Source organism: Lagopus muta, chromosome 6 (genome assembly GCF_023343835.1).
Source record: "Lagopus muta isolate bLagMut1 chromosome 6, bLagMut1 primary, whole genome shotgun sequence".
NCBI classification, from domain to species: domain Eukaryota; kingdom Metazoa; phylum Chordata; class Aves; order Galliformes; family Phasianidae; genus Lagopus; species Lagopus muta.
The window spans coordinates 9,729,012-9,746,899 of NC_064438.1; the positions used below are offsets into that span (position 1 = coordinate 9,729,012).

A 17,888-nucleotide genomic window follows, 5' to 3' on the forward strand; every position below is an offset into this window, starting at 1 on the left:
TTGACACTAGCTTTCTATGAGCAACCAAGGGTCCAAGATCCTTGCTTAAATGCCAACTAATGTGGCGGGGTTGCATGTTAGAGAAATGCAAACTGAACAGATAAAATAAGCGAGAACAGAATATGAAAGAGAAGAAACGTGACTTTCCTGTTAACACATGCCAGCTTGCTGTGCTCTATTACTGCTGGCTGAAAATACATGGTTTTCTTATCTAATAAGAGTGGTGTCCTGTATAACTGCAGATTCCCCATTGCAAAGGCCTTTCAGTGAAGGACATCCAACAGTTGGCCTAGCACTGGCCATGCTTGCATTTTTCCTTCAGAGTTATCATCAAGGGGTTGTTTTAAGGAGGTTGAGCTCTGACTCTTTTGGCTCTAGACTTTCACAATGATATTTTGGCATAAGGTGTATGGTATGCTGGCATAAGAGCAGACTCCAGGCACAAACGCAGTGACTTGACTTATACTATATCTGTGTGTAAGACAAAATGCACTTCTGCTGAGTTCTGTAGCCCACTTTTAGGCTTGGAGTGAAGCACCTTGGCCTTCTTGGTGTAACAGTTTTTCTGATTTGATGCCCCAAATAACATTGTTTTGGTGCGATCATACAAGGCAAGTGATGCAGTGCATTGCTCCTATTAGTTCTGAAGGAGAACACCAATTTGCTTTAATTAGATCCACTTAACACTAAGTATATCTTTCATTTCAAAAAAGGAAGTAAAAACGTTATTCCAAAAAGGGCACTCTTGAAAATATATTAATTTAGTCATCCTAGAATGTGTTTGAGGTTACTCATCTTTTCTCACGTGGTTGTTCAGATGCCTGATCCAAAGGGCAAGTGAAACAGTGGGGGACTAGTTACATAAATATGAAGCTGTAGAGCAGGAGGTTGTCCTCAGAACTGTTTCCTATAACCTTTAATTGGGTCTCCAAGGAAGCGTAAATTACGCCTGCAGCTTGAGCTGTAGCTAATGCTCTGTGAGAATAATTATTCTGCTGATTGCTGGAGGAAAAAGAGTGGAGGGATAGGTGCAGCATGCAGACAGCCAGTATGTGTGATAGCTCCACTGTTTGTTACTTTATGCTAATCAATTCTTAGGGCAATAACAGGTGAATTGTCTGTGCTGGATCATTTCCCAGACTACCAGCTTAAGGGCTCTTCCTGTTCAAACCTGACTGCACTGTAGGACCTTGAAACAAGCCTGTGAGCCAAGGCTTTAGGTATTGAAAGGGTCTTTCTACTTCATTTGTGTACAGGCTGCAGACACTAGTTTGCACTTACAGGAATGATTGCTGCAAATTTTCTTCAGCTCTGTCACTTACAAATTAGATTATTGCATATAGGTGGATTAAAAACATGAGGGCTCCCCAAAATTTTAGGTCTTTGTGTTTTTACAGAGGAACTCTCAGTACAAGGGTCACTACCTTGCTGTCATAGACTCGTAGAATTAATCACCAAGGTTGGAAAAGATCTCCAAGATCATTCAGTCCAGCTGTCCGCCTATCACCAATATTTCCCACTAAGACATGTCCCTCAGTACAACATCTAAATGTTTCTTGAACGCCTCCAGGGACGGTGACTCCACCATCTCTCTGAGGAGTCTGTTCCAGCAGTTGATCCTCTTTTGGAAAAGAAATTTTTTGCTAATGTCCTGTCCACCTACTTTTCCCTTTTGCGGAGATGAAACTGTTTTAGGGTGTGAGCAATGTGGTCTGCAAGGAGTTAGGACTTGAATGGTATATGCCTGAGTGGGCTTTGGTGGCAGAATGCTGTTGTTTTCCTGAAAGCTGATTTTGGATATCCCGGATATGGGATTGAAATATTCAGGTTGGGTGTTTGTGTCTGCCTATTGGATCCACCGTTGTGGAATTTTCTCCAACCTACTGTCTAGTTACTATTGGAAAGATAGAGGTGTAGGGCTACATGTTCAGATTCCTCTGGTGATGGTAATTCCTGGGAGTCTGTTCAATGTGGTCTTCAGCGATTGCTCAGTACTACCTGATAGCTCAGATACATTGAGAATAGCTCATCTGTGTTTTTTCCTGCGTATCGTTCTGAAGTGAGGTTTTGTCCTGCATGTCACAGTAACATGGCACACAAATCCAACGTAAGTATCCTTGCTAGCCTTCATAAATGCATACCCACATCATTAGCAACCAAATGTGATGTCGCAAATAGTGATTTCAGAAGATTAAGAGCTGTTAGTAATGAACTTCTGAAAAAACAGCATATGCAAATGTTGCTATCTCCTTTCTACCAGTATAGTTCAGATGCAAACTCTATGAAGTTTATGACAACAGCTCATAGTTTTTTTTTTTCTACCTCAAGAGATTTTGATAGCAATAATGTCCCTCATTTGGGCATCATGATTGCATCATAACAGAATTTGTCTCCTGATCTCTTAATGTATAAACTCTGTTGTTTGAATGCAGTAATTCCATGTTGGATTGCTATTTAGATCCAGAAGTTGCATCATTCTCGTATGTACAAACAGTGAATCTCTAGGGCTCCTGGCTATTCTTCCCCTCACCCACAGTGTGTAACAGTAACATATGCAAGTGAGCTGTCTGCAAAGTACAGATTCTTCTAACAAGCTAACTGCTTTTCAGAAGCAGCGGTCAGGAGGTAAGGCAAGAGAAACACGTAGGGAATGGTCTGTGAAGTGTACCACGGAGTGAGTGGTGTTATGAGACCTACTGCTACCTGAATCTGGAAAAGCTCTACTCTTTCCTCCTGCACACTGGCTCCAGGTTTTTGTGAGGATTAGGAGAAGACCCAGGCAAGAGAAGGAGGAGGATGATATTCATTCCATCTGTGGGGTTTTTATTTCACTTGTTCAGGAAAAATGCAGCCAAGGCAACTTAATGCAGAGCTGAATGAATCTCAGGAAGGCCAGAGAAAAATCCCATTCGCCTTGCAGTGGACCAGTACATCTCTCTGCCCTGCTGATTCATTAGCATTTCTTGCTGAGGAGGGGAGAGCACCCCCAGATACTCTGCCAAAGGTGCAGCTGCTTCCACCTGCAGTATAGCAAAGGCTGATTCTAGGGAGCACACTGTGTGTGCAGTTGTGCTTAATAACCCTCTGCTCCTGACACGAGTGACTTGGTGTGTAACGAAGTGACTGGCTATCCTGAGGACAGGTAAGGAGTTTCTGGGAAGTCATACTTTAATGATGATTCGTACTGCAAGCATAAGCACAGCAAGGTGCACTCGTTTTGTACTGTTGAAGTAGCTGCTGCTTGGGACTCTTGGTTAACATCTATGTAAGATTTGCTTAATTTCTGAACAATTGCTTCAGAAATCATTCTGTAGTGCATTTATGATGTCAAAATTTTATTAGACTCCTTGAGAATTTATATTGAAAAATATTGGGAATTTCCAGGGAGCACATGTTTCTGTTAAATGAAAAAGGCATGAAATGAGAAGTAAAATCAGATAAACCATTGTGATCTTCAATGCTTCCACATTCAGGGAGTCCTTCCTCTATGCTTCTGGTGGAGCCTGAAGCATAAAATCCAGTATTAGGAGATACGAAAAGGCTGGCTTGTTCTTGTATGAGTTGGAAACTACTTCTAGTACTGCCATGGTGTCCCCATTATTTCATCTGTTAACTTATAGTGTTCATTCTGTCTTAGGCTGGAGATCATTGTAATTCAGTTATTTGGCTATTTGAGGCATTCAATCAAAGCAACCATTTGGTGGTCTGCAGTGATGATTCTGACACAATGTTTGACCTGTTTGTGTGGGACTTGATCTGTGCAAGTAGCATAACCATAACTAAAATCTAAAATATGGGGATAAATTGTAACATGGTATGCTGGGCATTGCTTTTAGATATCCTCAGCTCTTAAACAGCAGTAGTGTCATGTACCCCTGAAATCTCTGTGGTTTTAAACTCCTTAATACTTGTGTTTCTTAGTATGCATAAGAAGGCATTTGTGCAGAACTAAAAGACACACAAAAAATATGTTTTGTTCAGGTGGGAAGTATTGAAGCTTTCTTTAAAGAACATTAAAAACACAATATTGCCTGTTCGTAAATTGATAATGTTCTTTACGCACTGTATTTTATACTTTGCTGGTTTGAAACAGATTAGCACGATTTAAAGTTCATGTGAACTAGCCTGAGGCCACGAGCTTCACATTAAATATCTTTCAATTGGTATGATTTGGTTTAACATTCTGTACTAACTGGGTAGTATGTTGAAGTATAATAAAATATGTAACTTCAATATTAACTTTTTTTTAACCTCATGGAGAATTGACAGAAGTTGTCCTTGCTGTAGCAAAGTCCTGAGTGCTACCTTTGTTTTCCTGTAAGCTGTTGCTCCCAGAAATGCTTTGTTTAAGATTGTGTGCTCACCTGTGTGGTGTGTCAGTGGAGGAAGCTCTGATGGCCATGCACACTTTCCTTAAGAAAGTAACCTGCTGAGAATTTTCTCTTAGGTCAGTTTGTGGCACATTATGTAGCTCAGTACGGAGGCTTTATCTCTGTGTTAGCCAGATCAAGAGCTGGCACCGTTTGGGCAATTTCTGTTACTGATGTAAGAAACTGGTTTGCGATCTCAAAGGGCTAGAGGCAATTCCCTGTGAAGTCACTAGATGGTTTCCTATCAGCTGCACCAAGAATTAGAGCATGTCCCAAGAGACTTATTTGGGACGCTGCTTGCAAAGTAGGTATTTTGCTTCCCAGCTTATCAATCAAAATGTATTTGCCTCTTTATTTCTGTGACTGTGTTGCTTTATAAGAGTTCATGTGGAAGCTTGCCCAGTTTCACCTTCTAGGAATTAGTGCTGCAATTCCCTGACACTTGCAGTGCACACCATTTGCAAGGAGCTGGGGGCACTGTTTGGATGATGCATCTTATCTTAACTGCTGCAGTGCTCCTGCTGTTATATTTCTCCAGAGGACTGAGCTTTTAATGGAATGTCTAAAAGACACACAATCATAATTTGGGAAAGTGTGAGATGGTTATTCTGTGACAATACAAAAGCTGTTGTCTTAGGGTGTAACGTATGAAGGTGATTAGCTACAAAGATTGTGGATAAATAAGATAACCTTTTAACTGTGCTCATTATTATTAAGGATGCAAAGGAGAGGAAAAGGTTGAAAGACTTCTACAGCTTTCTGCAATTGTGAGCATCTTTATCAAATGGGATTCTAGCCTCTTCGTAGCTCTGTCACTAGAGCACTCTTAGATGAGGTGCTGATTCTGTACCCAGGGGATGAGTACAGTGTTGGCAATTGCTTGTGTTACCCTTTCCCTTGGGGTGCCTGGTAGCTGGGTAGCATGGCCACCTGGGGGCTCATGTGCACCAGTGTACAAAATGCATGGTGAAACAAGGGTGAGGCAGGCAATAGTCTGCTACCTGAGCCTCCAAATCATAGTTTGATTGTAAATGCAACCTTGGAAAATAGCAGACAATATACTTTGGTTTTCTTAGAATAATGAGGCTAAAAAGGTCTAAAACTTGTGGCAGCAATTCTTTGTAAGAAGTCCTCCTGCATAGGACATGTAATGGAGCTCAATGTTTTTTCAAAGGAATATGAAAGAAAATGAATGTAGTCAGGTATCAGACTACAGACTGATTCTGTCAGAAGTGGTGATGTAGAAAGGGTTTGTGGTTTGTGTGTCTCTGATAACGTGATGCCCTGTTGATAAAACAGCAGTAGCCCAAGTCTAAAATGAGGGGCAGGCAGGGTTTGAACTGTACTTGTGGTCAGGAATCAAGGAGCTGTACCACGAGGGCAGGTAGCACTAGGTACCTGGAGAACATCAGTGTCTATGGTGACCATCTCATGTGAAGAGTAATAGACAACTTCAGATTAAATTAGTCTACAAGCCACTCTCCTTATTTAAAAGTAATTTTAGTGAAGGAAAGAGAACATTGAACAACGCCAGTCCAGTAGAAAGTTGTAATTGATCTTTCTTTTAAGAACCTGCCTTAATGAGCTTGCATCGTTTAGCCATGGAAAATGTTGCTGTTTGTTATTGTCAATGATCACTCGACCAGGTAAGAGCAGCTTTGAAATTTTGGAAATTTCTCAATGGAATGGAAAGAGTTAGATTTGAAAAAAAGTCAAGGTAAAAACAGACTGACATCACAACTTCTAAATGTAGTTTGCTGAAACGTGATCGAAACATGCACTTCCCTTTTCAAAAAAGCACTGGACCATCTAGCAAAATATGAATGCTAGTCCCAGAAGCCCAGGGTTGAAGTAACTGCATGACTGCATTTTTGCATCTCTCTAAGGACAACTTCTTAAGCTGCAGTGTTAGTTCCCAGCCAAACTAACACAAAGGTTTATACCAGCTGTGTATTAGCTTATGGAGGTGGAGCTAGGTTTTGCTGCTCATGTTGCTTGCATTGCTTTCACTGCTTCAGGAATGTCAGCAGAACATGGCCCACTGTCCTTTTGTCACTTGTGGATTTGTTGTAGTAGATGTCCTGTAATTTTGGTTTTTGAAGTTGAAACTTTTTAACCTTCATTCTGATTTTCTTTGCTTCTGCTAACAGCTTGTTACTTCTCTGTGGCTTCAGCTGAATAGCATGGCATACTGTTAAAGTGGTAGGAAGCAGTATGTGTTTTATGCTCTGGTGCTCCTCTGGTAATGCAAAGCTGTTTTAGAAGAATGGTAGCTAGTAGAAAGCACAGGTATGTCTGTCACAACAGTGTGCAGCTTAAAATGTAGCTCAGTTTTTATCAAAGTTGTAAGCCATGATAAATTCATGGCAATTTGCACTCGTGGATATCCTTAATAAATACTGAGATAAATCAAGAAGTCACCCGAACTGTGATGTATACTTCTAGGGATTTTTTTTTTTTTTTTCTTCCATATGCAATTAACTGCATCTAACCACAGGTATCTTAGGGCTTGAAGAATACCATAGTTTCCTGCAGATAAGTGTTAGTGTGATTTAAATTAAAAAAAAAAAAAAAAAAAAAAAAAAAAAAAAATAGCCAGCAATACCTAAGTGTGGTTTCTGTTATTTCCTGGTTCACATTGCTGGTGTGCACTGTTATATTTGTGTTTGTGTTTTCTTTTTCTGTTTTTTTTAATGTAGGTATTCTTTCCTGCCCGGCGTGCAAACAGACCTGTTTTGCAAGAGATGTAGTTGAAAATTGCTTTCTCGAGGATTTTCCCGCTGCAAATTCAGCTATGGCAAAGGTGAGTGAAAACCACACTGTAGGGTGCCTTGGGAGTTGTTAAAGCACTGACACTGTTTGACAAACAGAGCAGATCATTTTGAACAACAGAATCTTATCTTTTGCTTCTGCAGACTGTAAGTACATCACTGCTAGGGATGAACTTCCTGCCTTCATAGTACTCTTGTAACCTTATTTGAAGATTGACCTTGACTGTAATAAAAAAAATATATACTGATGCTAGTGATGTAGACTGAATCTGTGACAATTTATTTTTATTGTGTATATTATTATTATAATTATTGCTTACACATATAATTACTGTGTATATATTATGTATTGTCTGGATGATAATGGATTTCTTGGGTGCCTCGTTATCCCCTTTCAGCTCTCAACGCAAAGCAAACAGGAACAAAACTATTGGATGAATGGTTACACTAAGATTACCCATTAGAACCTGTGGAAGATTATAATTTTCTGATTATTTTAATGATAAAAGAAGTCACATTGTATTTCAATGTTTTTGGGGGGAATGGATGTAAAACATAATTGGAATACTTTTTCCATAATATATGGTGGAAGATCTATATTTCCACTCCTCTAAACTCCAGTGGGTGCAGCAACAATTTGTCAATTCTGCCCCATGCAGAAGGCTTCAGACCTCTTGAAGTTACGTGATTGATCCACTGATATAGTTGCAAGCAAGTACTGATGGTCTGTACATCTTCCCTATCAATCATTTCCATGTTTTATTTTCTCCATTTTTAAAATGGAGAGAACGTGTAATCTCATCCATGCAGTGCTCTAGGGGAATTCAGAAATCAAGGTGAGCAAAGCGAGTGATCTACAGTTCTAAGTTGCTTGAAGAGTGCTATGTAACTTTAAAAGAAAATGATACATTCACATATTCTCTGAAAAGAGCTAAATTCAGAGGATAGTGTTGAATATGTAGAATGACCTTATTGTAATGGGATTTCTTAATTACTATGACTCACTTCATTTACCTTTCAATGAGAGTTGGTATAGAAAGGAAATCAAATGAGAAAATCTATTATCTAGATTGATTTTTTAGACTTTTGTTAAAAGAATGTGCTTTTCTTTTTTCTTTTTCTTTTTTTCCTTTCTGTTCTGTAACCCCTTAGGAGTCCTACGAGCAGTTCAGTAAAGCAGAATTCTCACTGGAGCACAGGAATACCCCAGAGGGACTCGGGAACATTCCTAATAGTTTTTCGCTTTCTTCCTTTTTATTGACATTCATATGACAGAAAGCCCTGCTTACTGTCCTTTAAACACCCTCCTCTTAAAACTAGAGCCACATTCTTACTACCTATGGTATCAGGGGGAGAAGCACCAGCTCATCCAACTGAAGCACAGCCATCATTTTCTTAACTTACCTGATGTTCAAAAGGGAATCTGCCAAAGCCCATAACAGAGTGTTTGGGTGCAAGATGTTTTTCAGTGAGTTCTATCATTCAAAAATGATAGAATGTGCTACCTACCTGCTGCAGAAATGTCAAAAGTATGCAGTTCAAAGTCTCTTGCTGAAAAGATCATTTCTACGTCATCAAATAACCTAACTCTGGGAGCTGCCTGCACAGCCCCACTGAAGAGAATGATGAAGTTCAAATGAATAATAACAACTGTGTTTTTGTTCCTCTGGTGAAATAAATCCTTTAAGCCAATCTTGAGTCTCAGAGTGAGGTGAATATGGTGTTCCACTTAATGTTGATACTGTGGTTTAACACCCAGAAGACCAACACAGAAAGAACTGTAATTGTTCTTCCCTTAGGATTTCTAAGGTCATCCTCTGATACACAGCAAAGAGAATATATGTATAATTTTACTTCATCAGGGCCTACATGCTGAATGCATGCTGCTATGTATGTCTGTGTTTCCCATCAGAGTAGCTGGAGTCCAATTGTAACAAACCATATTGAAGGTAAGCTGATGGGCAACAGAATGGACGCCATAAGAATCCCTTTGGCATCTATTCGCTGCTTTAGAAGCTGTGACAGTAGCAGTAATACTCAGGAGCTATGTGTAACTACAGGAGGTATTTTGTAGCTGCATACATCGTGTTGCATCTGATGGCAAACTAGTGGCAAAGCTTTTATGCTTTGATGGTAAAATTACATCACTGTCTTCACTCTGCCCATTAGTACATTAACTTTAAGACTTTTCAAATAAGGTATTTTATGCCTTGTGCAAATCCTTTTTAAGTGAAAAGTCATTACACTCTTGAAATAACTCCTGAGTTCATTCTGGATGACAAAGGAATCAAATCACCCACTTCAATTACATGCTGCTTTATTCATTTCACCCTTAGGGAGAGTTCCAGACAACATGGCCTATATAACAAAAGGCATTTCCTATACTGTTGCATCACTAGAGATGATCGTTAGTTACAAGTTTTGGTTCAGCTGATGTTCCCATGTCTGTCTTGCGTTTCCGTTTCATCACAGTTGATATCAATATGTAAATTGATCTTGGGTCTGGTCAACTCTGAAGAGAGTAGGAAATAAGTTTTATGTTAAGAATATGTGGGTATTTCTGTATTGTTTTCTAAATTGCATTATCGTTGGCCTGTTCTACAACTGCACTGTATCACGTCAGTGGTTCATACAATGTTACAACAGATAAACTAATTTTAAGTGAAGCAATGTAGATTTAGAGTAGCACTACTGAAATAGTTCCAATTTATATATGTAATTTCATATCAGTGAAAATAAGGAAACATCTTTCTGTCTCTATATAATTACACATATTCATATGTGTGTGTCAGGTTTGTGTGCTATTGATGTTTTACAGCCATCAGGCTAAAAACAGTAAGAGAAAGGGATTACAAATCCCATCAATCATTTTCAAAAGTAACTTCCCAGAGCCCTCCTTAAACTGAAATCAGACAAGTCTTATTTTATAGTCTTGTGGCTCTTCTGGTTCACAAGAAACAAGTCATTGTGGTGATTTATTCTGACCTTGTGTGTAACGCAGACCCTAGGGTTTTTGCTGAATCGTTCCTGCACTTTGTTATAATCACATCTTATTGTACTGGAGCACAGAAAGACAACCAATGTGATTTAAGAGTTTTGGATCTTAATTTTATTCCATTCCCTTTTACAACAATAACCGAATTCCTAAAATCACTCAAGTCACACCAATCTAAGAAAGCAAAATAGGAAGCTTGCCAATGTAGCTAAGTCTTTTTCTAAAGGCTGATTTTTTATCCTTGTATGTAATTGCACTTTTTGTTCTTAGAGCTGCTCCATGTGTAAAGAGAAGAGACCTGCTCATAGTCTCTGTACAAGCTGCAATAAGTGGCTGTGCAGCACATGTACAGAGGAACACAGGCATGGCAAGGAAACCGGGGACCACTTCCTGTCTGTATCCCTGAAGGGCTGCACAGGTACTGAAAATACACTTGAATATTTATATTTCATCTCATATCAGTTATTGACTAGAAAATGGAACAGCTGCAGGCTGTGTGCCAGAGATATTGTGCTCTGCATGAGTGAGACTAATGCAGTCAATGAGAGATTATTTGGATTTTCTGTAGCTGTGTCTGAACTTGCCACAATCGGCGTTCCATGTTATTTATAAGATTTTGGTATTTGTGCTTCATGGAAACAGTCTGTTCCATGTATTTTTCAGTCTGTGGAGTGCTTGGCTAGGGTTTGGTGGGCTACCAGGCCATCTGGTCTCGACTCTGCAGTATTTTTGTCTCCCCTTGGGTGATTTCTTTAGGGAAACTGCCATAAAGCAATTGTCATGTTGATGGACAAGGTGTGGGAAGGAGAGTGCCAGACAGCAAAAGGCTGTGATTGCTGTAGGGTGCTCCTTTTGTAAGTGAAAAGCATGGTTTCTGAGTTTTACTATCAGCAATTACGAATGAAGCCCACTGCAGATGTCTCATCCCTGTACAGTAGTGATCCACAGAGAATGGTCATCTCTTGTTGCTGATCATTATTTTCTTTACTTCGAGTCAGTATTGAGGCATATACTAACCTAAACTTACAAAAGTGATTTGTAACCTAAAATAAGAGTGTTGTAATTCTATAGAATTCAAGTTTACACTTTGCTTTCATCTGAAGTTGTTTGTGCTGCCCTATCACCTTCTTTATAAGGAAGCAGAACAAGGAAAATACATATTAGTAGCTCACTGCTTACACAAATTATAATGTGACTTCTGAATTTTGCTTTAAGAAGCCTGTACTTTATTATTGCCATAGGTTGAGTTCTTTTAATTCCTGGCTGTTCATGCAAAATACAGTTTGAGGCACTTCACTTGGCACATGATGTGCCATTGACAAATAGAATGTGAACAGAAAGTGTAATAATGATAATTGTCATAGAACCACCAAGGTTGGAAAAGACCTCCAAGATCATCCAGTCCAACCATCTACCACCATTTCCCCACTAAAGCGTGTCCTTTAGTACGTGGTCTAAACTTCTCTTGAACACTTCCAGGGACAAGCACAGATGACATTTAAATATTGTCTAGGTCTTTTCTAGAGAATAATGTAAAATGAAGACCTCTAGCACCCCCTCAAATATCCTGATTGGATGGACAATACATTTTTCTTCTTGAGTTGATGGCAAGATCAGAAAAGTAGTTTTGAGGCTCCGACTGTTTATAATTTCAATTCATGTTGAGTAAGCTTACGAGCTCGTGTTGTTGATAAATGATAGTAAGAAAATCTACCTGTGGCTTAGTTGTGGTTTTGTGTGTGTTGTATAAATACAAAGATGAAAACACAAACTAAAATGTTTTCTCATCTTTTTAATCTTCAATTCTAACTTGAGTTCTGATCAAGATGTTTGTTTCTAGGAAAAGCACAAGCAGGCTTGTGCCTTTGTTTCATGTCAGATTTCTTAGAGTTCAACTCATTTTAAAACTAAAGGGATGTAGGTCTGATCTTAGTATATAGCATCGGTTGAGAATACCATGACTCAGTGGTAGTTCCCACTGGTGTATCATTTGAATCAGGGACTTGCTAGTGGCAGAGGCTCTGGGTCTGTGCTGTAATTAGATTATATTGATTTTTATCCTCAGTTTGCATTTGAGATCTGCTCATCTCTTAAATCTGAAGCAGAACTGAAAAAAAAAAAAACACTAATTCCTCTAGGATGATTACAGTTATCCAGAGAGTAAAAATCTTGCCAGAAAGAAAGAAAAGAAGAAAGAGAAATCATTACATGAAATGGTTATTAAGCTTCATTATACTTCGATCCTTAAGACAGCATCTTGTTATAAGCTGGAGTTTAATAGAAATAACTTGATATTGTGAGCTTGCATACTCTACATGTGCTCAACACTTAGAAGGGTTTTATCCAACTTGTACTCAATTTTAGATAAATATTATGGACTTCTTATTTTTCCTTATATATATAAATATAAAATATATAAACCCCATATGGGTGGAAGAGCATCCACCTGCTTGCTTATCTGCTAAATAATAATTAAAATAAAATCAATGTGGCTGTGTTTGTGAATGTAATGCAAGGGATTTTTCTTTGCCATTTTTTAGAGTTTCTGAGCATTCTATTGTGGACTGTGTTCCTTCCTTCCTTCTAAAATAATTCTACCATATCCAGAGTGGAGTGTGCCCACTTTACATGTTCACTGTCCATTTGTAGTCTTCATCACATTAATCTTTAGAAAATCATTATAAGAACAGATATTAGTGCTTAATACCAATATTTTTTAGTTGCTGAAGTTGTGTTCAAAATGAACATAAGTTTGTGAAAAACAATTCCACGCAGCTTTTTAAAAACAGAGGATTTTCTTGCTTGCACTGTGACTTCAAGTTTCTTTAATGTATTTGCTTTTCTGTGTTTTACAGTGTGGTTTTGTTAATTGGTTTGCAAGATCAGCACATTCAAAATCATGAAACAGGTACCCAAAATTGCTAGAGGGATTTAAATATCATGAGAGTTTAGAGGTCTGATTATTAATTCCAGAGTCTCTTTGATGTGATCAATTTGTAGGATGTGCTAGGAGGAAAAAAAAACAACAACAAAACAAAGCACATGCACGCACACAAACAAAAACCTCAAACCAAATTCCCATGCTTCACATAATCAAATTGTTCCAAGATCTGAGTCTTTAGAAGTAACATCAAGATTTATAAATTATTAGTTTGAAACACTTTTGCTGACCTACAATAGCACTTCTGGTCAATGACACTGTTGCTTTATGTTCCTCAGTGACTGAAGAAGAGGCAAATGAATTGCCCTTGCTTTGTCCAGTGCACACTCAAGAACCACTCAAGCTCTTCTGTGAGACCTGTGATATCCTTACGTGCAGCAGCTGCCTGCTGAAAGACCATAAGGAGCACAGGTACCAGACATTGGCCGCCTCATGTCTTTCGCATGATCCTACCTAAAAGCGTATCTGATTCAGATTTAGGACTGTTCCATCTGCATTTCCTATCAACTGAAATTTCAGCACAGTGTAGCTTCATAGCCACAGCAAACTCAGTTCCATTGTCTTTTGCTCAGGGAGCTTAATATGTTGGTTACAGCCCCTGCAGAACTCTACTCTGTTCTCAGCAGTTCCTTCCAAATTATTTGATCTTTCAGACACAGTATACAGGAGTATCTTTAAGCACCATCATAGAACCATAGAATCATTAAGGTTGGAAAAGACCTCTAAGATCAAGTCCAACTGCCAACCCATGACCAACAAACGTGAGACTCTAGATGAGAGTTCAGCTCCATCCTTAGCATGGTCCAAATCTGTTATTCAGTTCTGAGGTGTATGAATCATGTAAGGAATTATCTATACACAGTGGCAACATGACTTTTTGTGAGATGCGCTGCCTTTTATGTAGGGTGTTAAGTTTGGGATAGCTGTTACAGCATTTGTGGTAGGAAAGAAGCAGAGGGTTATGTCCGGACAGACATGAAGGCAGCTGCTCTCCCAAACTGTCCATCTGAGAGCAATTGACTTGAACATACCTAATTTTTTTCTGCTTCAGGCATACAACTTCTGCTTTCAAATACAAAAGGCTAAAATGGATCCCTAGGAATTATGTTTGGAAAAAGGCAGGAGAAACGTGAGAAGAACAGTGCCTGTGACAGTTAAAATGGATTGTCTGGGTTGCAGAATCAAATTCCCTCATACATGTACTATAGGCAAAGACACCGGGTAGTGGGCAGAAAAATAAAGAATGACCATATCTGAGTGTTCAGCGTACAGGTTTTGAAGTTCAAGTAGGTCCCCACTAATCAAATCACACATGATAAACTCCTTAATCAGCAGTGTAAATAATTAATTTTTTGGCTGGTAAGGAATGTTGTTAAGAATGTATTTTAAGATATTGGAACCAAGACCTTCTGTCCATCCACCAGATATCTAGAATGACCTCTTTCTTTTAAATACCTCTATGTCTTTGCAGTTATGATATTCTCCCAGGGAAAGAAGAGCAAAAACCAATGTTTAGGCCACGTGTGAGCTGTGTTCAGTAAAAAATCCAGAACTAGATTGTATTTTATTTTAATTTTTTTTTTAGGGAGCAGCTGGAACTGCTTCCTTTCCTTTCACTGTGAGATTCAGATTTTAAAGATAAAGCAAAACTGATCCTTGCGAGCTGTGCATCTGGCCCAGGTTCCTTAGAGAAGTCTGTGGCTGCAGGGAGAAGCAAGCTCTACCCGATGGAAATGCAGAGCAGCAGATGAAGACTAGCAATGGGCAGTTGTACTTAATGGCATAATGCTGCTGTGTTGACACCAAATCCCTCTAACCTATTATAATAGCAGGAAATGTAAACAAGGCTTTATTTAAGCTTATAAAAGAAAAAGCAAGACATTATCAATGGAAATGAACATACAGTAAAGATTTCCCCTTCCTTTGCAGGTTCAGACTTCTTGATGAAGCTTTGCAAAATCAGAGAGCTATCCTGGAAAATGTTGTAGCTAAAGTGGAAGAGAAAAAAAGTGGAATTCAGGTTTCAACTAAACAGATTGAAGACAGGTAATTGTTTTGCATTTATTTCAGAAGATGAGTTATGAGTTAAAATACTATTTTCACTGAACACAGGTTACCATAATAAAACACAGATACTATTCCTTTTCTTTGAGAATAGGTAAAATGAAGATTAAAACTATCAAATTTATGTTTAAATTATGTCACGTTCACAACATTGTAATACAGGATTCCATAGTCCTTATGAGGCACCTGACACCTAGTTTCAAAGACTTCTTTGTATAATCTACTGTTTCTGACCTAGAATTTGAAATAATAGAAATAAGAATTATTTTAAAAATCATACAATAGTAGAATGGCCTGGGTTGAAAAGGACTATAATGATCCTTATGCTTCAAATCCCCTGCCGTGTGCAGAGTCATCAACCACTAGAACAGGCTGCCCAGAGCCACATCCAGCCTGGGCTTGAATGCCTCCAGGGATTCAAAAATAACTGAGTTCTTCAGAAATCTCAGAACAAACTGTGTTTCCAGTCAAGGTTACTATAAAATGGGAAGAGAAGAATGGCAGAACTTAGAGGAAATGGTTCAGCTTTCATTGGATTTCTTAGTCAACATTTAGATCAGTTCTTGTAACAAATACCTACCAAGCACTGAATAAATGATATACCAGTTGGCTCATCCAGGGATATGTATCTCTTCCCTGCAGGTTGCTTGAGGTAAACCATTTATACAAAAAAGTAGAAAATCAAATCAAAATGGCCAAGATGGTTTTGATAAATGAAATCAATAAACGAACAAACATCCTTCTCGAACAACTTGAAGTAAGTGAGTCTAGTTTCTTTCCTACCTTGGGAAATTAAACTAAATTAAAATTAAATCCCAGAGCCAATGAAAAGAATATAGACTGTGAATGTTATTGTCCCTTTGCTTATGTTTTCAAATACTTTTTTTATTGCTGAATTTTACGTGGAATCAATGGTTGACAAGGATTTATGATTAAGTAGCAAAATGTTTGCTTATCATGTTAACCACCTTTTATAATGCTGTTATAGAGAAATATGTGCACAGTTTGAATACTTAAAAAACGTCTTTTGATGTTAATGCTTCATTTGTCTAGCATTACACTTAGCATGTTTAGAAAAGGATCCTCGGGTCTGCTTTCTGTAAAAGATCCTATGGTTTTGACTCTTCAGTTTTCACATGTCCAGTTGAAGCATATGATAGAGGTACCCTGAGGGTGGTAACACAGCTGCTTCTTTGTGGTTCCTGAATCATGAGTTGCTGGAAACTGGAAGAACTTTCTGAGGAATCACTACGTGCTTCCCCTCTGTTGGCATTCTTTCTTAGGTCTTCTCTCTTACATGTTGTAAGAGGTGAGGAAAAGCTCCATTGGCAAATTCAGTCTGACTTCTACTCTTCTCTTGTGCTATGTTTTTCTGCTAAGCCAAGGCCAGAATGCTGTAATTTGCTCCTGAAGAAGCCATTTTTCTTCCTGAGTTTGGACACTTTTGTTAAATAGGATTAGCTTTATCTCTATGGTTGATGATTGAGAGATTCTAAATAAGAGCATACGTGCATGCTGTAACTCCAGTGATTGTGTGCATTATGTTTGCTCGAGGGATGACAACTATGTCCTACTGTTCCACATTATTAACAGAAAATCACAAACGAAAGGAAGCAGAAATTGGAGCAACAGCTGCAAGGTGTTGCAGTTTTAAGTACACAGGTTGAACACGTGCAGAACTTTGTCAACTGGGCAGTGAGCAGTAAAAACAGCATCCCGTTTCTCTTCAGTAAAGAACTGGTAAGAGCAATGCTTATTTTCTCAATAAAGTGAAATTATGCAGCACATGTGAGAAATGTTTTAAGGATTTAATGTTTCTCCAATAAAACACTTTTCATGATCTTTTAATTGTTAATAAAATCATAATCCTTTGATTTGTCACCAGATTGTGTTTCAGATCCAGCCCTTGTTAGAGACAAACTCTAACACAGACATACCCTCTCCTCTGAAGATCAGATTCACTTGGGATCCCTCCTACTGGAGTAAGCAACTGTCCAATTTTGGTAAGAACAACATAGTGTTCTTTATTAGGCAAGTGCCCAAGGACAGACAAGACATACATGTACTTTCCCCAAAGGAGTCCTCATTTTTTTTTTTTGAATCGTGGTTTAGGTTCTACCTGTCACAGTCCTGAAGAAATGCTGTCGTGACTAAAAACTTTCACACTTTTCCTCTATTAGAAGGCATCATTATTTATAAGTATTACTCTATAAACATTGCCTATGAATGTACTCTATAAATGTCATTTTTGTGTCTTAGAAAATCAGTGTAAGAACACAACTACAAATTTAATCAAATGGCTGTGAGAAAGGATAGTTTTTTAAGTAGTATTACGTAACGTGCAGCATAATTGGCTGCCAAACAGTCTTAGCTTTTGCCTGGTGCATGTGAAATGCAATTTTGTCCCAGCAAGCAATAGCTATGTAACTACAACACTGTGACCCTGCCAGTCCCATATGGGTCCTTGGTTGAAATGGAGTACTTATTGTGACACTGATGCTATTTTCTCTGCCTTACCCAGGGGTAGCTATGCTCACACTCTTCAGATCTGTTAGTATCTTAGTGGCCATGGGATCTGAAAAGTGCTTAAGATGCTTACAATCAATGGGCGCAAAGACGGCTTTAAGACATTGACTATGTAATATTGACAGTATTATTTATGTAATGAATGTGCATACTTTCAGCTTGTTTCCCACCAGTTATACATTTTCCAGGTGCTATGGGTTTTTACAGTAAATTCAGTTTGG

The 17,888-nt window shown here is 38.5% G+C and overlaps 1 protein-coding gene across 3 annotated transcripts in view; it reads left to right on the forward strand.

Moving 5' to 3' along the window:
- The window catches only part of TRIM66 (tripartite motif containing 66), a 42,913-nt gene that overhangs the window by 2,593 nt on the left and 22,432 nt on the right, over positions 1–17,888 (forward strand). For 2 of the 3 annotated variants that reach the window (XM_048949429.1, XM_048949427.1), the window contains 7 exons: positions 7,070–7,173; positions 10,407–10,554; positions 13,356–13,488; positions 15,007–15,123; positions 15,784–15,898; positions 16,735–16,881; positions 17,027–17,144. In XM_048949429.1, the coding sequence (XP_048805386.1) occupies positions 7,070–7,173; positions 10,407–10,554; positions 13,356–13,488; positions 15,007–15,123; positions 15,784–15,898; positions 16,735–16,881; positions 17,027–17,144 (882 nt within the window). The remainder of the gene's footprint in view (positions 1–7,069; positions 7,174–10,406; positions 10,555–13,355; positions 13,489–15,006; positions 15,124–15,783; positions 15,899–16,734; positions 16,882–17,026; positions 17,145–17,888) is intronic. The other variant, XM_048949428.1, reaches the window with a different exon arrangement.